This window comes from Equus przewalskii, chromosome 7 (genome assembly GCF_037783145.1).
Source record: "Equus przewalskii isolate Varuska chromosome 7, EquPr2, whole genome shotgun sequence".
Lineage (NCBI taxonomy): Eukaryota > Metazoa > Chordata > Mammalia > Perissodactyla > Equidae > Equus > Equus przewalskii.
Genome location: NC_091837.1, coordinates 59,136,302 through 59,158,048, shown reverse-complemented (window position 1 = coordinate 59,158,048; position 21,747 = coordinate 59,136,302). Strand labels below are relative to the sequence as shown.

The window sequence follows — 21,747 nt, the reverse complement described above, 5'->3', positions numbered from 1 at the left end:
CTTGTGCTCTCCAAGCTGAAGCTGCTCAGAACAGTTTGCTGTCCTTGAGGGGCCCAGGCACTGCTGGCAGGGAGCAGCTGGACTTGGGAGGAGGCTGCATATGCTTCTGTGTCTGTGTGTGTGTGTGTGTGTGTGTGCACACACGTGCATGCACTGTTATTTTCCCCCAGTCTAGATTGCATCCTGTATGGATACAAAATGGTCACAGTGCTCCCAGGACAGAATAACAAGGGATGGCTCTAAGAGGTTAGGTAGAGGGAGCTTGAGGAGGAGAAAGGAGGCTGGAGGCGGCACCTAGGAAGAGCTCCAATGTGCCTCCATCGAGACTGGGACACACACACACACAGAGCCCCACGGAAAACACAACCTGCAGATACCCATTTATAGGTAGACCACCAACAAGCTGAGTGTGCAAATCTTAGCAGAGGGACCCAGATCAGTCAGAGAGGGGTAGGGATTAATCAGGGCCAACTTCCTAGAGGAGGAGAGTCTTGAGCTTCGTGGCCTCAGGAACCCATTAGAGAGATAAGTCCCTGCTATGAGACAAGCATTCTTATCAGCTTTCATGTGAATACCTTGTTTAATAACCATAGCGACACTTACTTGGAGGAATTATCATTTCCCTTTTTATGGATGAGGAAACTGAGGCTCAGCAAAGTCAAGTAACCTGCTGAAGGTCACACAGCTAGTAAGTGTCAAAGCTGCGATGGAAACTTTAGCCTTCTTGGCTCCTAGGAGCACTTTCTTTCATCATCATACAATCCTACTATGAGAAGGAACCTAAGTGGTCTTAGGGCCTAACTGAGCATGCGTGGACGGCAGCCCCAGAATCTGCTTGAGCACCCTCCCAGGACAAGTGGCAGTCCCCACGCTGCAAGGCAGGCTGGGCCCTTATTGGAGTAGGAGATGCTCCTCCTGTATCCTGACCCCCAAAGCTGGGTGAAAACCCTTACATTCTCTACCCACTGCTTTCTAGCCCTGTGGAGACAATATGATGCCCCCACCCCTGCTCCAACCTTCATGTAAGCTGGTTTCCAGACATGTCCCAAAATGTGGGTCCAAATGGATGTTCTTATCCTATGTCTGAGCACCCGGCATATTTCCACCTAAATGTCGGCGTCTGTGTGCACCGTGGGCCAGATTCCCCTCCTGGCAGCAGCAGACAGAATCCTGAGCTGGTTGCACATGTGGGTGCTACCTCCCCCTCTGCTCCTCTGGGCTCATCAGGGCTATGGGTTTCCCAGGGGCAGCCCAGCCTGCACTCCCCAGGGTGGACCCCCTGCGGGACACACAGCTGTACCACGGCCCTGGTTATTCACACACAGATGGATCCGTTTCCGGCAGGTTACAGTCCAATCTGCTGAAACCTAGCTTCCCAGTTTACCACGTCCCACTGAGACCCCACCGTAGGGAATCCCCAGGGCTGGTGCTTTTCCCCAGTCACCAAGGTGGTTCTCCACCACCAACCCTACCTTAACCAATTGTCCCATATGAATGCAGGGTGTACAAAGGGGTGGAAGCTCCAAGTGGCTCAGGCTTCAGCTGAATATCAATGGGACTGTATCTAACAGAGACATCTATCTCACAGGTGGAGTGAGCATCCCGTCATGGGAGGTGTTCAAGCTGAGGCTGCCTGAGCACTGGAGGCGGCTGTGAGATTGCTACCAGTATCTCACGGGTGGTGGGATTAGACCCCTGTCATCTTCTGAGTCTGTGATTCACTGTCACTGTCATCTCCATGGACACCTTCTTTAAAATCAATACATGTTTAGCATGACCATCTGAGAAAACCCAACAGACTCCTGCCCAGGGATCTTGGTCTGGCAGACCCTGGGGTAGAAGATGAGGAGGACATTGACCATCAAGGTCGACCCTCAGGCCTCTGGGACTAGAGGACAGGAGAGGGCACTGGGCTCAGGAATGCTTGTTAGATGGATGAATAAATGAAAGAGTAAGGGAATGAATGAGTGATCAGCTACAAGACCACATCCCTGTTTGATCCTCTTCCTGCTCTGAGCCTGACCCTAAATTCAGAGAACCCCCAGGCTCCCCTGGGACTCCCCACCCTATAGGGCCCAGCCCCATAGCCTCGTGAGAAATGCTGCAATGCTGGGACCCAGTATCTGTCACCTGCTTGAGGGACCTCAGCTCAGTCAGTGAAGAGCCCAGCCCAGCTGGCAGAGGCATCAGCCCGAGAGCTCAGAGAGCCATAAACCAGCTTTGCCCTCCAAACAGATCCGGCACTTCTGAGATCAGAATGGACACCTCACCCCAGGAATAGACTGCATTTCTGGGCCCAGGGTTTGTAGGGAAATGTGTGCTGACACACCATGCAACCCCAGGCACCGGCATGAGGGTGACTGTGGGATGCCCTGTATGGGAGAACAGTGGGACACACAGAGTCCCACATCACTGGGAGTCCCAAGGCCAGGGGTGGCTGCACCCCGGGAAGCTCTGTGCAGGCCCTCTCCCCTCAGCCCTCCCTCCGCACTTCCTCCTGTCTGTTCATTCACTGGCAGCAGCATAACCAGGTCTGCACACGAAATATACCCACAGAAACTTCCAAGCCTTTGCACACATGCGACTTCATGCACAGGCACACACATGCACACTTATCCAGGTGCCAGGACCCTCAGAGCCCAGCTCAGGTAAGCACCCTCCCCCAGGCCCAGCAGAAGTCCCACTTTCCAGTAAAGGGATCCATTTGGGGGACAAACACTCCCCCTCCCCATGCTGAGGGAGTGGCTTGGCAGCAGGGTAAAATTTATCATCATTATCCTAATATCATCTCCAGGCTCGACAGTGGCAGCAGCTAAAGAAAATACCAAGGCTTAACTTGGGGCACGTGGGAGAGCGAGGCAGAAGATAGGAAATATGATTTATGATGGAAATCAATGCAATCATAATACTCTGTGCTTGTAAAATTGGGCTGCGCCTCCTGTGCCCACAGGCCTACTTCCGCCCTGCCTGTCAGAGGATGACGCAGACCCTAGGGCCTGGGGCCATGGTGGGTGCGGGGACCCAAATGGTTGGGATACTGCCCATCTTCTTTCCCAGCCTTCATTGGGGGGAATCGGGGTGCAGGGCATTGTCTGAAGAGGAAGATGGAAGGAAGCAAATTAACGTGTATCAGTCCAGATCTTGGCCACTTTTGCCCACATGGTTTTACCTGCTGCTCACAACACTACCCTGTGATGGTAGAGAATTCTGTGCTGCACTTTCAGGTCCATGAAACTGGAGCTCAGAGAGGCAAAGTGACTAAGTTAAGGTCACGCTAGTCATGGCAGAGCCAGTTGTGCAGTTCCCATGACATCACGTAGCCTGGTGTAGATGTGGAAAGGCTGTAGGGTGCTGCTCGCGCCATGTGGTGTGAGGGGCCCCAAGAAGGTTCCACCTCACCAAAAACATCTCCTCTGCCTATCCCAGCATCCAGAATTCCACCTTTAGCAACACCCCTTTGAGTTAAGCCATATCCTATTCAGTTTATAAAATGTAGTGGTGGCGGTGATGGTGACAATAATAGTGATGGTGACAAGGTGATGGTGACAATGATGGTTTTTCAGACGTATTTGTCACAAATATGGGGCAGGGGGTCAGAGTAAATTGCAGGCGGGCATTGCAGCAAGTACTGGAGATAAACTTATTTCTACCTCACGACTTTTCTAGAACTGAGCCGAGAATCCTACACGGGGTGACCTAGAAATGGGTGGAACGGTCCCTCTTCCTGGAGAATTGGACCTGAGCATTCTTCTGTCACTGACTGGAAAGTCTTCACTCTAGCAAGTGACAAACAAGTGACAAGCCATTTGTGCTAAAGATGGGGGCATGGGAATGGTGGAAAAATGACTTCCAAGGATCCCCCACCTGCGTTCCTGCCCACTGGCGGGTAAAGCAGGGGTAACTGAGGGAGCCTCCTCACAAGGGCATTTTCTCCTTAGTCCTCTTAGAACAAGGCGCGGTTTAAGGGGAAGGGAGGAGGGAAGCAGTGAGCCAGCTTTCTCCTGGCTGCACTTGAACTCAGCAGCAGGGAATGAGATCACACCCTGGTAAAGAGCGGCTGCCTGGGGAGGGCCAGGCCTCTGGGGACCAGAGAGGCTGATGGCGGATGGCCTTTGTGAGGGCGCAGGCAGAGTTCAGCCCCGAGGAAGCTCTGAGGCCGGGACATCAGGAAGGAGCCTTAAATGGGGCTCCAAATGTGGAGAGAATCCCGAGGAGGGGGCGTGGGGCTCCCCAGCCTCTCCACCACATCCTCCTCTCTCCCTGCCTCCGGGGACACCGGGGCCCAGGCCAGCTCTGCGTCCGCCGTCAGCTTCCTGTCCACCAGACCCGGGACCAGCCCCTCTCTGATCAGCGCCTCCAGGCCCCTGAGGAGCAAACAGAGACAGAGGCGAGGCTGCTGCAGGATCGGGAAGGGTTGCGGGGAGGAGGACGGCATCCGTCTGGCCGAGGGACACCGCCAGGCCACCAAGCCGGGAGAGCGGTGACGCGGCCAGGCCCGGGAGGGACAGAGATGGAGAGAACTGAAGCGGGACTCGCCCGAAGCCCGGGATCGCGGGGCCGGACCCGCAGGTTGCTGGGGGTCGGAGGTGACAGCTCTGGCATTTCGAAGGGCACCTGGGGGCCAGCGCCTGCCTCGGCGAGACCTCGGGAGCTCGATAGACTTTCCAAACCTAATTAGTGTTTAATGGTCTGGAGAGACGCCGCATCCGCCGTCCCCGGCCGCACCACGCCGTCCGGCTTCAGATTCTTAATTAACCTTTAAGGAGGTGATCCACTGGTGGCCGCCTCGGAGGCCATGTCCGTCCCCACTCGCGCCCCTGCGCCCAGGGCCCACGGCTCTCTGGGAAAGGATCTGAGGGTGACTCCAGCCACCCCTTTAAGGCAGGCTTTGGAAAATGCTCCCACCGAGGTGTCACCTACCCGGCACCATCACATGTCTAGCGGGGGCTGTGCTGAAGGACGCAGGATAAAGGACAGGAAGGAGGGAGAAACGCAGCCAGTGCCGCGGCCGTTAGGGGGCGCAACCCGGCAGGGCGCCCTGCAGGGGCAGAGGGAGGGGACGGGGATGCAGCCGGGAGAGGTGAGCGGCCACCAGACCAGGGGTGCCTTGTCCCCGTGTGAGGAGGTGGGCTTTATCCTGGGGCAGGGAGAGTCCCTCAGGGGCTCCCGGGGGCGGCTCATGGTTCTGAAGCATCCTGCTTCCTGCAAAGAATGTGGCACGAGGCAGGATGAGGGGACAATCAGAGGACGGTAGTGCTTGGAATAGAGTTGGAGTGCAACCTGGGGGCACAGAACGTATTGGAGTGTATAAGCCTGGCCATTGGGCGGTGGCAGTGACGTTCCTGAAGCCAGACAAACCACAGAGGGAGTCAGGCTTTGGGCTGGAGGTCATGCATACCTGTGGGACAGCCGAGGAGAGTGACCAAGAGCATCCAGAATGTGACAGGGAAAGAGGGGAATGGCAATGGGGATTCTGGAATTGCCTCCGTGGGAGTGCCAGTTGAAGAGAAGAGGAGGCGTAGGAGAGGGTAAGGGGCCAGCAGCTCCTGGGAGAAGCTGGTGTTCAGGGGACAGGGATTGACAGGTAGGGGATGGCAGGGAATTCGCTAGAGAAGCAGAAGAGGGCAAAGTGGAGGCAAGGCGGGGCACCAGCATGGAGAACGAACCTGTGCGTTCCAACACCCCACCCCACACACAGCACACAGCACAGTGTGTGGTATGTACACACCACAGCCACCCCACACACACCGCACATGCTTACAGACACACATACAAACATACACACCCACTCACACCTACAATACACACCACACATTCCCAGTCACCCACTCCCTCCACACACCCACATCTTGCACTCTCATGCCCCCTCCCCACCATGCACTCCAGCCCCCACGCACACACGATGACACTCACACCTAAGCCTGACACACTCCTGGGCAGTGCCCGTGACCCAGAGACCCTGGCCTGTTCCAGGAGGAGGGCCATGATCGATGCTTATTAATGAAGCTGCCCCGGAGATGGCTAATTGATGGCGGTGTGCGGCTGTTGTCTGGAATTTAACCTGATTCATCATTTAGCCTGTTGGAGGCTGGAGAGCTGTGTTAATTAATGCCAGGAAAACAGACTTGGACGAGCTGGCGGTGCAGCCTCCTATTAGAAAACAGAGAGCAAGGGGCAGAGGGAGGGAGGGGGTGAGAGAGAGAGAGAGAGAGAGAGAGAATGATTAAATCTAAAGCCCAGAGACAAAACAAATTCCAAAAAGCAAATGTCGGTGCCATTTCTGGGATGACTCAGGTTTGCGCTTGGCCGGCACCATCAGGCTGTGGTGTGAGGATTAAGAGCAATTTCCTCTAGATTTGTCACTTACTTGGTGGGGGTTTGTTGTTTCCTCTAACTTGCCTGGGGACTCTCTCTCCTGGCCTATGACTGAGCCTGGGACAGGGAGGAGGGGTCCCAGTCGAGGGAGGATGATGAGGAAGGCAAGTCGTCCCTTCTCCTGGTCACGGAGGCGGCTCAGCCTGGCAACAGGGTCCACAGTCCCCAGGCTGCCTGGGAGGGCGGGGGTGGTGGGGGAGGACTCAGAGCATCTGACTCAGGGACAGACTGAAGGGAGAGAGGGCCTGGATAATACAGATGAGGGTCCCTGTCCAACCTCCAGGGCCAGGGGGCCCTCTCCCCTTCTCAGTCCCACCCACTCAGCGTGTTAAGAGGCTCAGAGTCTAAATCAGGAAGGTGGTGGTCCCACTGTGGGCTGGGAAAGGTCAGACCCAGCTAGAGGGAACACCCCCCCCCCCCCACCGTGAGGCCCAGAGCCCCACAGCCAAGGGCCCTAGTCAGGTGTGAGCTCTCAAGGAAGGGCCCAGAAACACCGCGGTGAGGGGAGGGCTGTGAGCATGTTTTGATGGAAGAAACTGAACCTCAGGTCCGAATAGCTCCAGGCAGCCTTGGGAGATGGGCTTGACTTGCCCTGTGGAGCTCTGTCACCAGCACAGATGAGGAGAAACAAGAGGAGGTGGGTTTGGGCTGGAAACGCATCCTCTCTCATCACCAGAACTGACGAGCGCGGGTTTAGGAAGGAACTCCCAATCCCACCACTGTAGTGTGTGAGCAAATACTGAAGAGCCGCCCGTGGGAGCTGAGGAAGGGACTTCCACCCAAGTTGGGTGGCTGGTCCCTGCCACGTGCAGAGCTGTGTGGCTTGACATTTGGAGAACTGGTTTTGCTGCTGCCCTGAGGGCAGAAGGCACAGCTCAAGGCTGGGGCCCAGGGAGGGTGGGTTGATCACCATTTCAGCAGGCCCTTCTGCAGACTGGGTGGTGAGCTCCTGGAGGCAGGGCCACGTCGGTCAGGTTTGCTGTGCCATCCTTGAGGCAGAGAACTGGGCCTGGCACACACGGATGTTCAATAAGCATTGGATGGATGGAGGGATGGGTGAATGCACAAAGCAATAGGCTCTAGTCTTGGTAGGCCAGGTAGAGAGGGTGGCGCCAGAGCTGGTGGAAGAGAAATTTGGGGTTATGAGGGGTCCACAAGTCCCTGAGCTCAGGGTGTGCCTGCCTCAGGAGAGCATGGCCTCCTCCACCCCCAGTCTCAGCTGTTCCCAGAGGCTGTCCAATCTTTTCAGTTCAGTAGAGTCCAAAAGAGTGCCCAGGGGGTGGGAGTGAGAGCAATCAAATGTTAGCTATTCCCTCAAAATCATGGCAATACCCACTAAGAGAGGAGGCGGGGGGGGGGGGGGGGGGGGGGCGGAGAGGAGGGGAGGGGCGAAGGAGGCAGAGGAGAGCTGCGGCTTACTTATGGAGCACTTCCGAGGTGCCAGGTTCCTGCTGAGAGCTTCACCTGAGCTGTCAAGTTTAATCCTTCCCCTCCGGTCCCCTTTCGCCTCGCCGCCGCACCCCCCCCGCCCCCCCATAGGCAATGTGACTCTAAGGGGTCGAGTAACTGCCCCATCGCGTATAAGCAAGGATATGGCAGAGCTGGGACTGAAATTCCAGCCTCCCAGCTACATCAGGGCTTGTTTCATCCAGAGTTATCCACTGCTGTTTAAAAAAAAAATCGCACATCCCCCACCCCGAAGAGGGCTGGCGACCCAGCCTGGCCGCGCAGGCTAATAAGCTTGGTTTCCACGGCAGCGGATCTTAATTAGGACCACAAGGGTCCTCCCACCCTTGCCAGGGTAACCCTGGGGTGTTGGCGGGAACGGGTGAGACGGGCATGGGGCTTGGAGACAAAGAGTCAGATTGCCCTTGGCGTGTGGCCTTGAGGGCGCCCTGACTGGGAGGTAGGGGCGCATGAGTTCCACTGCGCTATTCCATCTCGGCGAGTTTTCACAGCATCCGCCCAGTCCACCTTACCTGCCACAGCCCGGAGAAGCATCTACTCACAGAGATGGCCCCCAAACCCCAACCCCATTGCAGTGGAGGGGGGAGGAACCGAAAAGCTGACCTGGGAGTCCCTGCCTCCTGGAAACCAGCAGAAGAGACCTTTGACCAGCTCCTCCCACCTCCCCCCCCCCCACCCCCGCGAGGGGGCACCTCCTTTGTTTTGTGCCAACCACCCCCTGCCCTGTGGGTGAGGGGAAAGCATTCTGTAAACTTAGATTCCAGAGATCAAGGAGAGGATGGAGGCTTGGAGAGGGATGAGAGAGAGAGAAAAGCAGAGAGAAGAGGAGGGGGCAGCCCCAGGCAGCCCCACCAATAGGCTTCGTCGCTGCCGCCTGCTGTTCCGCTGTTTGCTGGACACTGCCGGGCAGAGCAGCCTGTTGCATAGCAACTGCCAGGGGCCTGTTTGTGGGGGCTGGACCGAGGAAGCTGCTCGGGCTGCAAAGGGGGCTGCAGGGACTGAGCTCCGCGCCCCACCCCGCCTCCTCATCGCAGGCACAGAGCTCCCCACCCCACCGTGTCTGGAGCGCCAGCCAGCTCAGGCAGCACACGCCTGCCAGCCCCCGCCGTTCAGTATGCTAGGATTTGACTACCTTCTCCCCCAGGGCCCCTTCTGAGTAGAAGGCACACAAGGCCAGGCTGGGGCTGGGGCTAGGGGTCAGTCTGGAACCAAGCATTAAAACTGGGGAAATTTTACTTCAATCCTTCCAGTCCATTCTATGCACAAGCCCTAGACTGCTGTCTTCCCACAGATGGGGAGGGGACCAGGTACCAAGATAATGTCAGCCACTCCAGATCTAAACATTCAGCCGGCATTTCTCAGGCTCTCCCAACAGGGCTCCGTTCTCCTGTGCATGCAGCCGCCCCCTTGCTCTCTCTGAACCTGGCCTTCGTGGAATGTCTTCTCTGCCAAAAACAGACAGAGGACACCACTGCCCACAGCCCAAGCTCTGACCCTCCAAGGGCAGCTCCAGGTCCCCCTGCCTCCGCCTGACCTGCCGGTGCACTTACACTCCGAGACTTTCCTCACGCTCTCTGGCACCCTGCTGGCCCTTCCCTCAACTCACGCTGGTCTTCTGTGGTTTGTCCTGCCCCTGAATGCCCACCCCCCATATCCTATCCCATGTCCATAGCTTCCCCACCCCATGAGTTTGCTCACCTGGTTCATTTGGTTTCAGAGAGGACTGAAGAACATAAGCCACGTCATATGGTCAGCGCAAGGTCCAGAGCTTGGGAAAGATTTGCTAACTGTCCCCTGCCATGGTCATTGATGCCTCCCAGTCCCTATCCAGGCACACGGCTACAGCCCATGCAGCTCCACACACTCTCATATCCTGACTCGAAGCCAGCAGGCCCAGGCCGGGGCTGGGTCACACTCATGTTATTAAGACAGTCGGGCGCCTGTGATGCTTCTCAGCCGCCTTTTCTCCATCCCCTTGAGGGCCACCTTTGACAGCAGCAGACCAAAGTGAGTCCAGAGGCGATGACTTGCAAAGTGACAGGTGTGGTTGGGGGGACCCAATCACCAAGGGCTTGCTGGAGAAGGACACAAAGGCTTAGGACTCTACTCTTTAGATAGTTATGAGAGGAGGCGAGGATAAAGGTGAAGGCTGGAAAGGGAGGGGGCCCTGCAGCCAGCACGGGGAGAGGGTGAGACGTCTCTGTGGGTGACCCAGAGGTGACCTCGGTACTTTGCCAAGGGACAGGCTGAGTTTGTTGGCTGGCAGTCTGCCCCACCCAGGGGCAGTTGCTAGCCGGCTAGTCTAACTGTGGAGAGGGGTGAAGAGCTGACAGGGCCTACATGCCAGGGTGCGTCCTGCCCCAACAAGCATCAGATGGCCTCTTCCGAGTGGGGAGTAGGCGCAGAAGTAGATTTATTAAAAATCTTATCTGGAGGGTTTGCATTTCAATGGGCTTTGGATTTGCATATTTTAACAATAACCTCGGTTCTTCTGTCTGGTCTGCACTCACTGGCTGTCTCTCTAAATGTTGATCGCTGCCTCAGTAAACCCTTCCTAATCCGAAGGTACAACAACGCCACTTTGCTGGAGGTGGGATGATGAAAGAGCCTTTCTCTCTCGGCTGGAAACAGGGTTGCCCCGCAGGTGACCATTTCTGGCCTCTGGACACTCCTGCTGCAGGGGCGTGGCTGAGGCAGGAGGGAACACTGCTGGTGATGGGGCACAAGAGAGGATTCAGTCATCCATTTGGTCAGCGAGCATTTATTGACCACCTACTGTGTGCCAGGTGCCACACTGGGTTCTGGTTGTGCAGTGGTAATAAAATGGGTGTGGGCTTTCACTCCTAAAGAGGAGACAAACATTGAACAAATAAAACCACAAATTTGTGACCATAATGGTCCATAACCATCCCAAGTTGTGGCCAGGCAAGGAAGGAAAGAGTGGGGAGCTTGAAGGGACGCCTAATTTAGATTGCAAGGCCAAGGAGGAAGCTGAGACCTGAGGGGAGGCATGAGAGGGAGCCAGGCAGAAAAGGGAAGCAGAGCTGCTGCACCCACAGGCAGCCTTGGGGTCTGCGCCTCATACCCCAGGAAGGGCGCCGCCTATGGGCTGGCCAGGGTGAGCCTCGGAGTCTAAGCAGTGGTCAGGGACTCCAGCCAAGACAGGTGTCACTCTGCAATAACTATTGGGGTGTCCTTGAGTCAGAACTTTATGATGACAACAGACGGGATTCCTTGAATTTCTAACCCCTCTCGACAGAATGAGCCATATGCAATTTATTAAGGAGGTAATTAAAACATTACTATATTTACAACAAGCTACAAATAATGTGCGCCGCTTCTGCCGTTCCCCTGCACTCCCTTCTCACGAGGGGACTGCAGATGCCCTGGGCAGGGTTCATTCTCTCATTCCCAGGTTACTGAGGGCCTACTATGCACAGCCCTGGGAATCCAACAGGGCACTGATTCAGAATCCGCCCTGCTGGGGCTTTAAACAAATAATTTCTCTATTAATTAATTTGTTAATTATGATTTGCTAAATGCCATGAAGGCCAAGTCCTGGCAGAGGGCAGAGTCGCTGGAGAGCGCCCCCATAGGGCCCCCACCATCTCCTGCGTGATGAGTTCTCTTCTCAGTCCTCTCATTTGGTTGCTTCCTCACCACCATGCTCTCTCTGTGGCTAGAGCTTGTGCACAGACCTGAGCAATGCTGAAAACACCTGATGGTCAAGGAAACGCGGATGCCTGGAGCTGGTGGATGGAGATCAACTTCCAAGGTGTTGGGGACCCAGGAAGGCATCATATTCGGGGAAGCTTCATGGGTGTGCAACCTGTGTGGTCACTTGGGGCCCCACACTCAAAGGGTCCCAGGCTTGGGGTTTGGTGCTCTTGCAGTCGCCATCTTGAAATTCTTAAAATTTTATCTTTGAACTTGTGTTTCGTAAGTGAAGTCTGTGAGATGAAGGAGCACGTGTAGAGGGCCTGGGGTCTTTGTTTCTGCGAGGTTCTGCCACCCACCACCTGCCCAATCCACGCACGTCCTGGGCCCCACATGCCATCAGCCTGCCCTCTGCGCCAACCAGCAGTGGCCTGAGTGCAGGTTAGGGGAGGGGAGGGGAGGGCTCACTCATCCTTTGGTAGCCCAGGCTGGCAGCGCTGTAGCACATATGGCTGGCCTTCAGAGGCCATGTCATAACCGGGGTGAGCCTCTTGCCCAGGTACCTAACGCATCCCTGGCATAGCATTTACAATACTCTTAAGGGTCACCTGTCCACTGTGGGTTGGGGTAGGGGGAGCCTATGGGCAGAGGTGAAGGCTGGCCTGACTTCCCAGGGCCCACCCTCAGCTGGGTTGCAGTGTGTCAGCCCTTGGTCAGTGGAAGGAGGCACCCAGCAGTCCCTGGGCCCCAGCTGCCCCCACCATCGTGTTGCGGGGTGGGGCTCTGGGTATCTGTGAGGGTCTCCCCACCTGAGGGGACCCTCTCTCTTCCTTCCAACCTTCCTGAGTCTGGCTCGTGTTTGTCTCCCCTGGCCAGCTCAAGGCACCCTCCCAGCACAAGCCACAAAAAACAAACGGTGCAATTTTGGTGATTCTGCATAGGAGTTCAGTGTTCTGATATTTGCATTTAAAACTGGCATCACACAAAATAAAGATGAATGGTAGAATCCATGCTCATAATTTAAAATTTATATTTTTCTTTACTTAAAACGACATCAAATAGCAAATAAAAATACCATGACAAGTTGAGAAAGAGAGAGACCGTGGAAGAAAGGAAAAGCTTTACATTTTAGTGCTTTAACGATGCTTTTTTCCTTGCTTTTTGAACAAGGGGCCCTGCAAATTATGTTTCTCTTCCCAGAGCAGCGATGCCGCTGGGGTTGGGGCACAGACGTCCCGGAGGGCCCCGGCATGCAGGGTCTGCTGCTTCCCCGCTTCCGCGACCATCATGTGTGCTGTAGTGGGGGACGTTCAGTGTAAAAGCGGAGTTCTCTCGGGAGATGAGAACAAACAGCGGGGATGAATGAGAAGCAGGAGCCTGGCTCCTGATGAGGGCATCCGGGAGGGAGTGGGTGGGCGGAAATGGAGATAAGAGCTGCCTCCGGTGAAGGCTGCAGATTTGGACAAGAGAAGAAGCCACATAGCATGGCCACACTCCTTGACAGCTTGGGGAGATGCGGGCCCTTCTGATGAGCAGGGAGCTGGTACCACTCACACACCCCAAAAGGAGCCAGAAAAGCCCCTCAGCCTTGAGATCTGCACACCCACCCTGGAATTACATCTGGGGGTTCAGCTTCCAGCTGGAGAGCACTCTGGCTGTCCCCCCAGGCCACCACAATAATCTCTGCCACCCCAGCCATCCACCACCACCCCCCTTTCTTGGCGCCGCGCAGGACGTGGTCCAGACCTTCCTAAGGCATTTCTGGGCCACAGATTGGAAAACAACGTGGAGGCTGACGTCGGTTGAGAGCCTACTGTGCTCCCCTGCACCAGTTCCCCCCTTGTCTCGTTTAATCCCAAACCCAACCCAAAGGAGGTCTTTGAAAGTGACTGTGATGTCACACAAGACCACTTAAGTATGTGCAAACATGCAGGCACACACACACACGCACACAAGAGAAGAGAGAGACAGCAGTAGTACAGGGCCATGTGTGACCAGGGGGCTAAGAGACAACCAGTCTTATTGTAAGAATAAGTCTTATTGTAAGAGGAAGTCTTATTGTAAGAGGAGGGCTTGGATGGCCAGTGAGGAGTGACAGGGAACTTTCCAGGTCTTTGTATTTCTGAGGCAGCTCTGGGTCAGCCTCACTGGGGCCGGGTGTGAAGCAGAGGGCTCAGTGCCTGAGAAGACAGGGAGGAGAGCCTAGCTTGGGGGAGTGGGCAGTGATCCCACAGGCAGGGAGGCTATCCCCAGTGAGGGAGGGTGAGCTCACCAGTGGACGTTCCCCAGGGCTCTCACCAGCACTGGCTTAGGCAGGTGTCAGGCAGTAAGGGATCCAGGGGACACAGCCCCCTCACACCACCACGCCAGCCCTCAGGAAGGTGTTTGCAGCAGAAGGGAAGCCAGGTGAAGACAGACTCTTCCCGGTCTGGTGGCAGAACACATCTGGGCACTCAGGGACCAGCAGCCCCCTCTGCAGGCTGGCCCAGCTCTGGTGGGATGCTCATGCCAGCCTCAGGGAGCCCCGTGCAGGGTCGGGGAGAGGAGACACACAGAGAGGGACATGGCTCTCACACAGGAACAAGCCCAGGGGCATAGCCTGGGTTGCACCAGGAGGAAAGGAAAGGGGTGACTGGAGCCACTGGGGTTAATCAAGGCCATCTTTGCAGATAGAGAAGGGGCGCCCTGCACCCCGACCCACAGGGGGCGGCAGAGACCTGCAGACACCTGTGGGAGGTAAAGGTGGCAGCCAGCAGCAGAGAAGGGAGGGAGGGGAGGTGGGAGGGGGAGAGGAGTCAACAAAGAGCTGGGCTGGCCTGTCTGTCAGTCTGTCTGTCTGCCCACTGGCCACAGGCCTCTCCTTGCGCGGGGAGCCACGCTGGATGGACAGGTGAAGCCTTTGGACCAGCTCAATCATCGTATTTATTCTAATTGTATCGTAATCGTCCCCAAGGAGCCTGGTTCAAATGAGCTTGACATTATTAAAATTTTAATGCCCAGTTTTCATAGCTGAATGAATATTTAAAGGGTATGTCCCAGCTTAAGTTATGATGATGAAGAAATTAATGGAATGTCTTGTTTAATGCATGGATATGTGTTGATGCAAAAAGTGGCAGAGATGGGGAGGGGGAGGGGAGGCAGAGCCCGAGCAGAAGGGGCCTGGGAGGGAAGGAGTCACCGCCCGCAGGCCCTCTGCTGTGGTAGGGAGCAGGGAGGGCCCCAATCCTGGGCCAGGACCCCTCACTCCCCCTGAGGGGGCCCCGGGCTGGAAGCAGAAACACAGTCGACAACAGTTAGTGGTATCCCCAGAGGACTGACCCCAGAAGCCTGCAGGGTGGCTTCAGGGAGCTCCTTCTGACCCCAGGGAAGGCAGCCCTAGAGCACCAAACCCCGCTCCAGGCACCTGGAGGCACAACTAGAGCTGAAGGCCACAAGGGGACAGGGTACACTGATGATACCTCAGAAAGAGAATCAGCAAGGAAGGCGCCTGTAGCCCAGCACAGGCCCCCACTGCCTCCAGCCCCAGGCCCTCCTCAAGGACGACACAGCGGCTGAGAGATACGGCTGCACAGACAAGCAGAAGATGGGGAACGGAAAAGCCCTAAGAAGTGGGCTCCAGCGTCCTTGAGGCATGATGTTCACCTGCAAGGGACACTCTGGCGCCTAAGTAGTCCTGAGGCCATGGCCAGGGTCAGAGGGTGCAGAGTTAGAAGAATAAGGAAAGGAGATGGCAACTTCCCCTCCCACCTTCCTCCCCATTATCCTCTCTCCTCTTCCTCGATGTCCCTCTCCTTCTGACTGGCCATCTCTGTAGCCTGGCTCGGCCTCCTGTCCCCAGAACAGGCTCACTCTGTCCGCTGCTCCCTCCTCAAGGCAGGACCAGGCGTTGGCGAGGCTGGACAAGGCCAGAGTCTGGAACAGGGAAGAGAGACACTGGCCGAGGGAGGGAGATCTCCCTTCAGGCCCGAGGCATCTGCACAGAGCCTGCTTCAGCTGGGAAATCTTCCCAACTGAGCCTGACACTTTATTTCTGCTGAGAATTAAGAAAGCACAGGGCCGTATTTTATCTCTCCATCTAGCCCGGCACCTCTCTGACAGCCCCGCAAAGGCTGTCTGGACACTGACCATCCCTAGATCATAATGAGACATGAAAAATGGCCCCAGGAGCCACAGGTCCATGGGAACCAATTCACTTCCGCTCCACCAGTCTGTTTAGAGCACCCCGTGGGGGCCCAGCCCATGGCTGAGGACAGGCAGGAGGCTGGATGAGACCCTGCATCCATCTCTGGGAAGCCCGCAGTCAAATTGGAGCCTAGTGTCGAGTCATGGCGATCAGGGAGCACGCTCCAGGGATGGCCTGCTCAGGGAGGCCTGGGGTGGGGTGGGGTGCTGGGGAGGATCAGGCCCTGCTCTGTGAGCCTAGAGCAGAGCATTCACGAATGCTCAGGTACCAAGGACAGTGGGACAGTGGCTGGCTGCCTGAGGGTGGGGTGCCCCCCGGGGCAGAAGGCTCCACGCACAAGGAGATTCCATTTGCCTTGTTTAATTTACCATGGAAATGGGCCCCATCGTAGCAGAAACAGCTCTTCCCCAGCCCTTGTCAATCCACAGGACTCATCCTAACCTCTCGCACGTACAGAAGACTGGCCGTGGGACGCAGAAACAAGGTGCCAGGGGAGGACTCCTCCCAGTGGTCCCTGCCCTTCCTCTCGACACCACCCCTAAGCATTGAGGTCTGCCTGGGCATGCTCTGGCCCCAGGGGTGGGGCCTCCACGCAGCCTCACTCACTCCCTCATCTCCACAGCAGCAGAGCCCAGCTGGCCCGGGTTCACACACCTCTGCTGGCCCCTCCTCAGCCACACCTTCCTCCCCCTCCTTGCTGAGAAAGCCTGACTCTCCCATCCGGCACCCTGCTCCCCGCACTTCTGCTTTGACCTTTCCTGGACCATCCTCAAGCCCCTCACGCCTGATTCCCAGCATCTCCTAAATATGTAGGCAGGTGTCAAGAGTCCTGGGCTCATCTTGATATCACCCTTTACCACCTGTGTGACCTTGGGCTAGTTCCTTAACCTCTCTGAAAGTCCACTTCCTTGGTTAAAGTTAAAGATACTCTATTTGCATGCATTATAGAGGAAGTTACGATGATCTAACAATATAACCTATGCAGCATCTGTCCGTGTTCCTGTAGGTGTAGCAGTGTATGGCTATACTCCTAGAGGGGTGGGGTCAGATTTAGGGGGCCAGGCTGAAGAAGATGTATTTGATTTGTTAGCCCAAGGAACCTGGCCCCAAACTCCCATTGCCATGCGGACATTTTCCCCAATGACTTCCTCCCTGGGTCCCCTCCTTCGAGAGTATCTGAGGTCAAATGAAATAAAATATAGAAAGGCCATTGCATCATTAGCACTGCTGAATCCCGGAGCGGCTGCCCCTCGGAGCTTTGGTTCCTCGTCGGCAAGAGCGATAATAATCCCCACCTCAGAGCACTCTGACAATTACATAAGCAAGAGGGTTGTAGGAATATACCCAAGACAACACAATGGCCAGAACTAGGTCCAGGTCAGTCGTTGGGGCCTTTCTAGGGTAGGAGAATGTTACAGGTTTCGGGGAGACCAGGAGGAATGGGTGTTCCAGGAGGGGAGGGACAATCTGGAAAAGGGTTGGATGCTGAGTCCCAAAAAGTCCTGGGCGGGAAACCAGGAGCACCCTGGCTCCCCTTGGAGCCCTTTCTCCCCTAGCCAGAAGCCTGCTCGGCCTCCTGGACCCTTCGCTCAAGAACTGGAAAGGGCGGGGGCTTTTAGGGGAGCCAACGCCCCCTAAATGGAGCTGGAGCTGAGAACTTCATTATGTCTCTGTGGTTGGAGGTTTCTGTCAAACCACAATCTCATCTGCTGGCAGAGCTTACATACAAAGCACCTTTCTTTCTCTCAACTCCATAAGGCGTGCCAAGTGGGGACTGTGTGACAAACAATGGCATTTGACCCCCTCTCAGTGAATGGGCTCCCAGCATCCCGTCTGGCCCCTCTGGCCACCTGTGCCTCCGCTCCTCTGCTCTGTGTCCTGCCTCCTGCCTCTGTCCTTCCTTGCGGTGGCTCTGCCCTTCCCCTGGCCTCATCTTCACCTTGCTGAGTCACGGGTACCCACACTCCCCCACCCAGTTGTCTTGACGCAGCCAAAACTCACTTCGTATCCTAGACCAGAAAACCTGAGGAAGCTTGTGATTGGCCAGTGCAGCCTCCGTACACCAGGGGAATTGGCAACAAAAGGTCACCTGGTGCAGGACGGAAGCCCAGAAACAGCCCTGGCAGACCCAGGTTCCCAGGCTCATCCTGCCATGGGCGGCCCAGCATCAGCTTCTCCATCTATAAAATAGGGGTATTAATATTTGCCTGGGGTTTGTGTTTATGAGAGAAATGCGATAAGGGATAAGGGATAAGAGAGATGTGTGGCAGGCAAAGACTGGCAAAGACACAAAGTACAATTCCATTTGTGTGATTCCTACCATTTTTATTGCTTGAAACATCTTGGGACCTCAGGGCTGGAGAGCCTACCCTGGCGCCCTGGGCAGCAGGGAGGATTAAAGACGGCTGCTGAGGAGCTGGGATGCTTGGAGTTCAGAGACCCCTAGTGGCCTGAATGGGGCATTGAAACAGGTCCCCGAAAGAGACCGGCGGCCGGGAGACTTGGGGAGTCAGGCGGTGCCCAGGTGTCCTCCTGGCACCCAGACACCATGGGAGATGGTAGCTGTGCCCACTCTACACACCCCGAGGGGACAGCTCTGGCTGCAGTCAGGGTCCCAACCCTGAGCTCTGCTCCAACCAGGAGCTGGGTGGCCCTGTGCCTCAGTCACCCTGGGACCCACAGCCCATGTCTGAGATGGCATGGGGTGGGGTGAAACTCGTTGCCATGCCCCAGCCTGGGCAGGAGTCATTCTGAGGCCAGAGACCAGCCTGTTTCAGCAAAGCCCCCTGTCTCTCCAGTGAACCAGGGCTGGCCACAGAGCAGCGGGGGGGGGACCTCAGATTCTGCTATCACAGATTAGCAAGAGTTGCTCAGAGCTGGAAGGGAACACACAGGGTCTCCAATCCAGAGAAACGCTTCTGAAATCCTGGGGCCCTGGGGACTGCACGGGAGGGGAGATGGGTGGGACTTTATGAAGAGGCACACTTTGCAGCTGCTTGGGTGTGGGGGTGTATATGGGGGTATATGTCCGAGGGTATGGTCTGTGCACCTATGTACCTGTGAACACCTGTCTGCCTTTGGGAGTGGCTGTGTCTGCCCCACCCCCACCCCCCAGGTCTGCGCTGACGCTGTCCCCTGTGCTCTGTTGCAGATGAACCGGCCGATCCAGGTGAAGCCCGCGGACAGCGAGAGCCGAGGAGGTAGTAGCTGCCTGCGCCAGCCCCCTTCACGTGAGGGCCCACTTGTCTCTGTCCCCCTCCTCCCCACCCCTCTCCCTCCCTTCCTCCCCTGATGCAGCCATGCAGCGACTCCCTGCCGCCTCCTCCTGCCTGCCTGGGGACCTTGGGGCCGGGGGTTGGGCCAGGACTTTGGAGCTCTGGATGACTGGAGTGGGGACAGTGCGGGGAGGCAGAGATGATTGGGGTCTGCTGGCTGGTGGGGTTCCTTCCTTTCTGCAACTAAACAAGTAGCATGTCTCAGGGTACTCTTCTGCCCCCTTTAGGACACCCCAAAGGATACAACCATCTCTGTGTCACCAAGGAACACCCACTGTGATGGGACTTGGCCAGTTGAAAGGGTGCCTGGCTGGGAGGAAGGAAATGGTTGCAGCCCTGGCCTGGGAAGGTTCAGGCCAGAGGGGGAGAGCAGAGAAGAGCTGCCTGTGAGGGGTGGGACCTGAGGCCAAGATCCTGGAGACACATACAGGCAGACAGGAAGATATCTGGAATGGGACAGAGCAAGAGGACATGGCCTCACCCCACAAACGAGGGCCCCCTCCATCTTCTCTATCAGTAAGGGCTCCGCCCCTTCTACACACAGAGGCTCCACCAGGCCAGGGTCCTGGCTTCCTCTGCCAGGCCTCCACCATCCTGGGTTCTGGCCTGGGTGCCCATGCCCACACCATGCCCAGGCCACGGCCCTCTGCCCCTTGGCTCTCCCTGCCTGGGCCTGGACAGGTCGCTGTCCTCTTGGCTCAGCCAGGCACTGAGGCATTGCTTCCTCACTCTCCCTCCCCTCAAAAAGTAAAAAGTAAAATAGGCAAAATTACTTGCAAATTCAGAGTCAAGATCCTCGTCCTGGGGGAACTACAGTGTGGCCACAGATGGTCTGCCCGCCCCTGGGGCCTGTGGTCCTTCCAACTCAGGCCACTGCCCTCTGAGCCCCCGCAGGGCTCTGACCTGGCCCGGGCACAAGGCCTTTATGGCCTGTGGTCCTGCCCACCCGGGCCTCGAATCCCACCCACCAGGGCCTGGCTGGTGTCTTGGTGCTGCCTGAAGGGGCCCCACCTCCCAGGGCACAGACACACCTCCCTGGGGCCCCCTGAGGGCTCCCCATCTTGAGGACCCCGATAGTCAAGATGGGTCAGTCGAGGGGTAAAGATGGAGCAAAGCGCACCTGTTCTCTCGCTGGCTCCTGCCCCTTTCCTGGCGGTCAGTTCCTCTGGTCTTCTCTGCACCCAGAGGCTCCTTGTCCACCCGGTGCCAGGTGCCCTTGCCAGACAGTGAGGGGAGTGCTGTCCTGCCATGGTCTCACTCGGGGCTTCTCCTTGGTGGCATGTGGCAGAGCCAGGAGCCTGTCCTAGAGACTGACTCCGGGAGGCAGGCCCAGCAGGACCTGGGCCCCAGGTCACCCCGTCACGCAGTGACTCACCTGTAACACCTTGTCCGCGTAGCAGGGACAGGATGCAGCCCAGGGCCCTGTCCCTGGTGGGGAGAAAACTCTCGTGTACAGGCAGGTAACTCCGACAGGAAGTGGCACCTGCAGTCCCAGAGAAGGGGGCCCCTCGGTGGGGGCAGCCAGAGACCTCGAAGGAGGTAGCACCTGAGCTGGCCTTGAAGGAGGGGAGTGTCCACACCTGGAGAAGAAGTGGGGGTGGCATGAACAAGGCCCCAAGGAGGGAGGCCCCTGAGGGGGAGCAGGGGGTCCCTCTGGTGTGGAGCAGACAGCTCAAAGTCCAGCCAGTTTTCCCCAGAACCTGTGGGGGGTATCTGGAAACCCTCTACGCAGCAAGGCTGTGCGGAGCTGTAAGGCAAACCTTTTCTCCCTCCACCTGCCTCCGAGGCAGTAGCTCTCAGACTCCGAGTTGCTAACCTCATCTCCTTTCTCCTATATATCTCCAGCCGCTGACACTTGCCCCAAACCAGATTAATCAGCTCTTTTATTCTTCCTGCAGTCGAAAGGGGGGAAAAGAGAGCCAAACCTAAACATCTCTCTATTAATTGCATATTCAATATTAAACAGTGAGATGATCCTGAGTCAGCATTATCACCAAGCTATTTAAAAAAAAAAAAGAAAGTCAGTTTAAAATAATTTAATATCCATTAAATACTTCTTCTTGCGGGGAGGGGGTGGGGGAGAGGTGAACACTAAAACAGATGAAAGAAGTGGGAAGGGGAGAAGGGTATGAAGGCCAGGATGGGAATGGGATGGAGGAGGAGGCACATGACGGAAAAGGCCCGGAAGATGGGAAGGAGCTGGGAAGACTTGGGACTCTGCTGGGACGACAAGGGAGGGGCAGGAAAGGGAAGTGGCCCCAGAGGAAGAGAGGGGGGATCTGCCCCACGAGGCTTTCCTCATGCCAGCTCCGGAAACTGTTCCCAGGTTACACAGAGTCCCCAAAGGCCCAGAGGACATGGGACACATGTGCCCTCAGGACCCCTACCTGCACTCCCCTGAATGCTCATGAGCAGTGCAAAGAGATGGATTTTCTGCCTAGGATTTGATGTCCATGCAGGAGCCTTGGGCTGTTGGGCAGGTGGATGGCTTCCCCTGGCCTCGCCCACCACAGAGGGAGGCCATAGCCCACTGCAGTCACATCAGCGTCCCAGCTTCTTCTTCCAAATCTCATGCTTCCAGAAGCATCTGCTGGCCACATCAGCTTACACTCAGAGGAGGGGTCCCAGGACAGGCGTGGATGGAGGAGTGCCATGTGTGCAGGTCTGTGGGAACAGGGGCGGCTTTTCCCTTTTGGGCTCCCGTCTCTGACAGGAACTGCTAGCTGGCACTGACAGGCCACCGTCTGTCAGGAACCTCCCGTCAGGACGGACAGGAGCTGAGTTCTCTTT

General features: G+C 56.5%; 1 protein-coding gene across 50 annotated transcripts in view; it reads left to right on the top strand.

Annotated features, from left to right (window-relative positions):
- Positions 1-21,747, top strand: part of CELF4 (CUGBP Elav-like family member 4) — a 305,620-nt gene that overhangs the window by 213,703 nt on the left and 70,170 nt on the right. For 27 of the 50 annotated variants that reach the window (XR_011542690.1, XR_011542689.1, XR_011542691.1 and 24 more), the window contains exon 3: positions 18,834-18,912. Coding sequence is in view for 45 of the 50 variants with exons in the window: in XM_070630049.1 (XP_070486150.1) it covers positions 18,834-18,912 (79 nt within the window). In the remaining 5 variants the exon portion in view is untranslated. The remainder of the gene's footprint in view (positions 1-18,833; positions 18,913-21,747) is intronic. The other 23 variants (XR_011542688.1, XM_070630057.1, XM_070630041.1 and 20 more) reach the window with 1 other exon arrangement.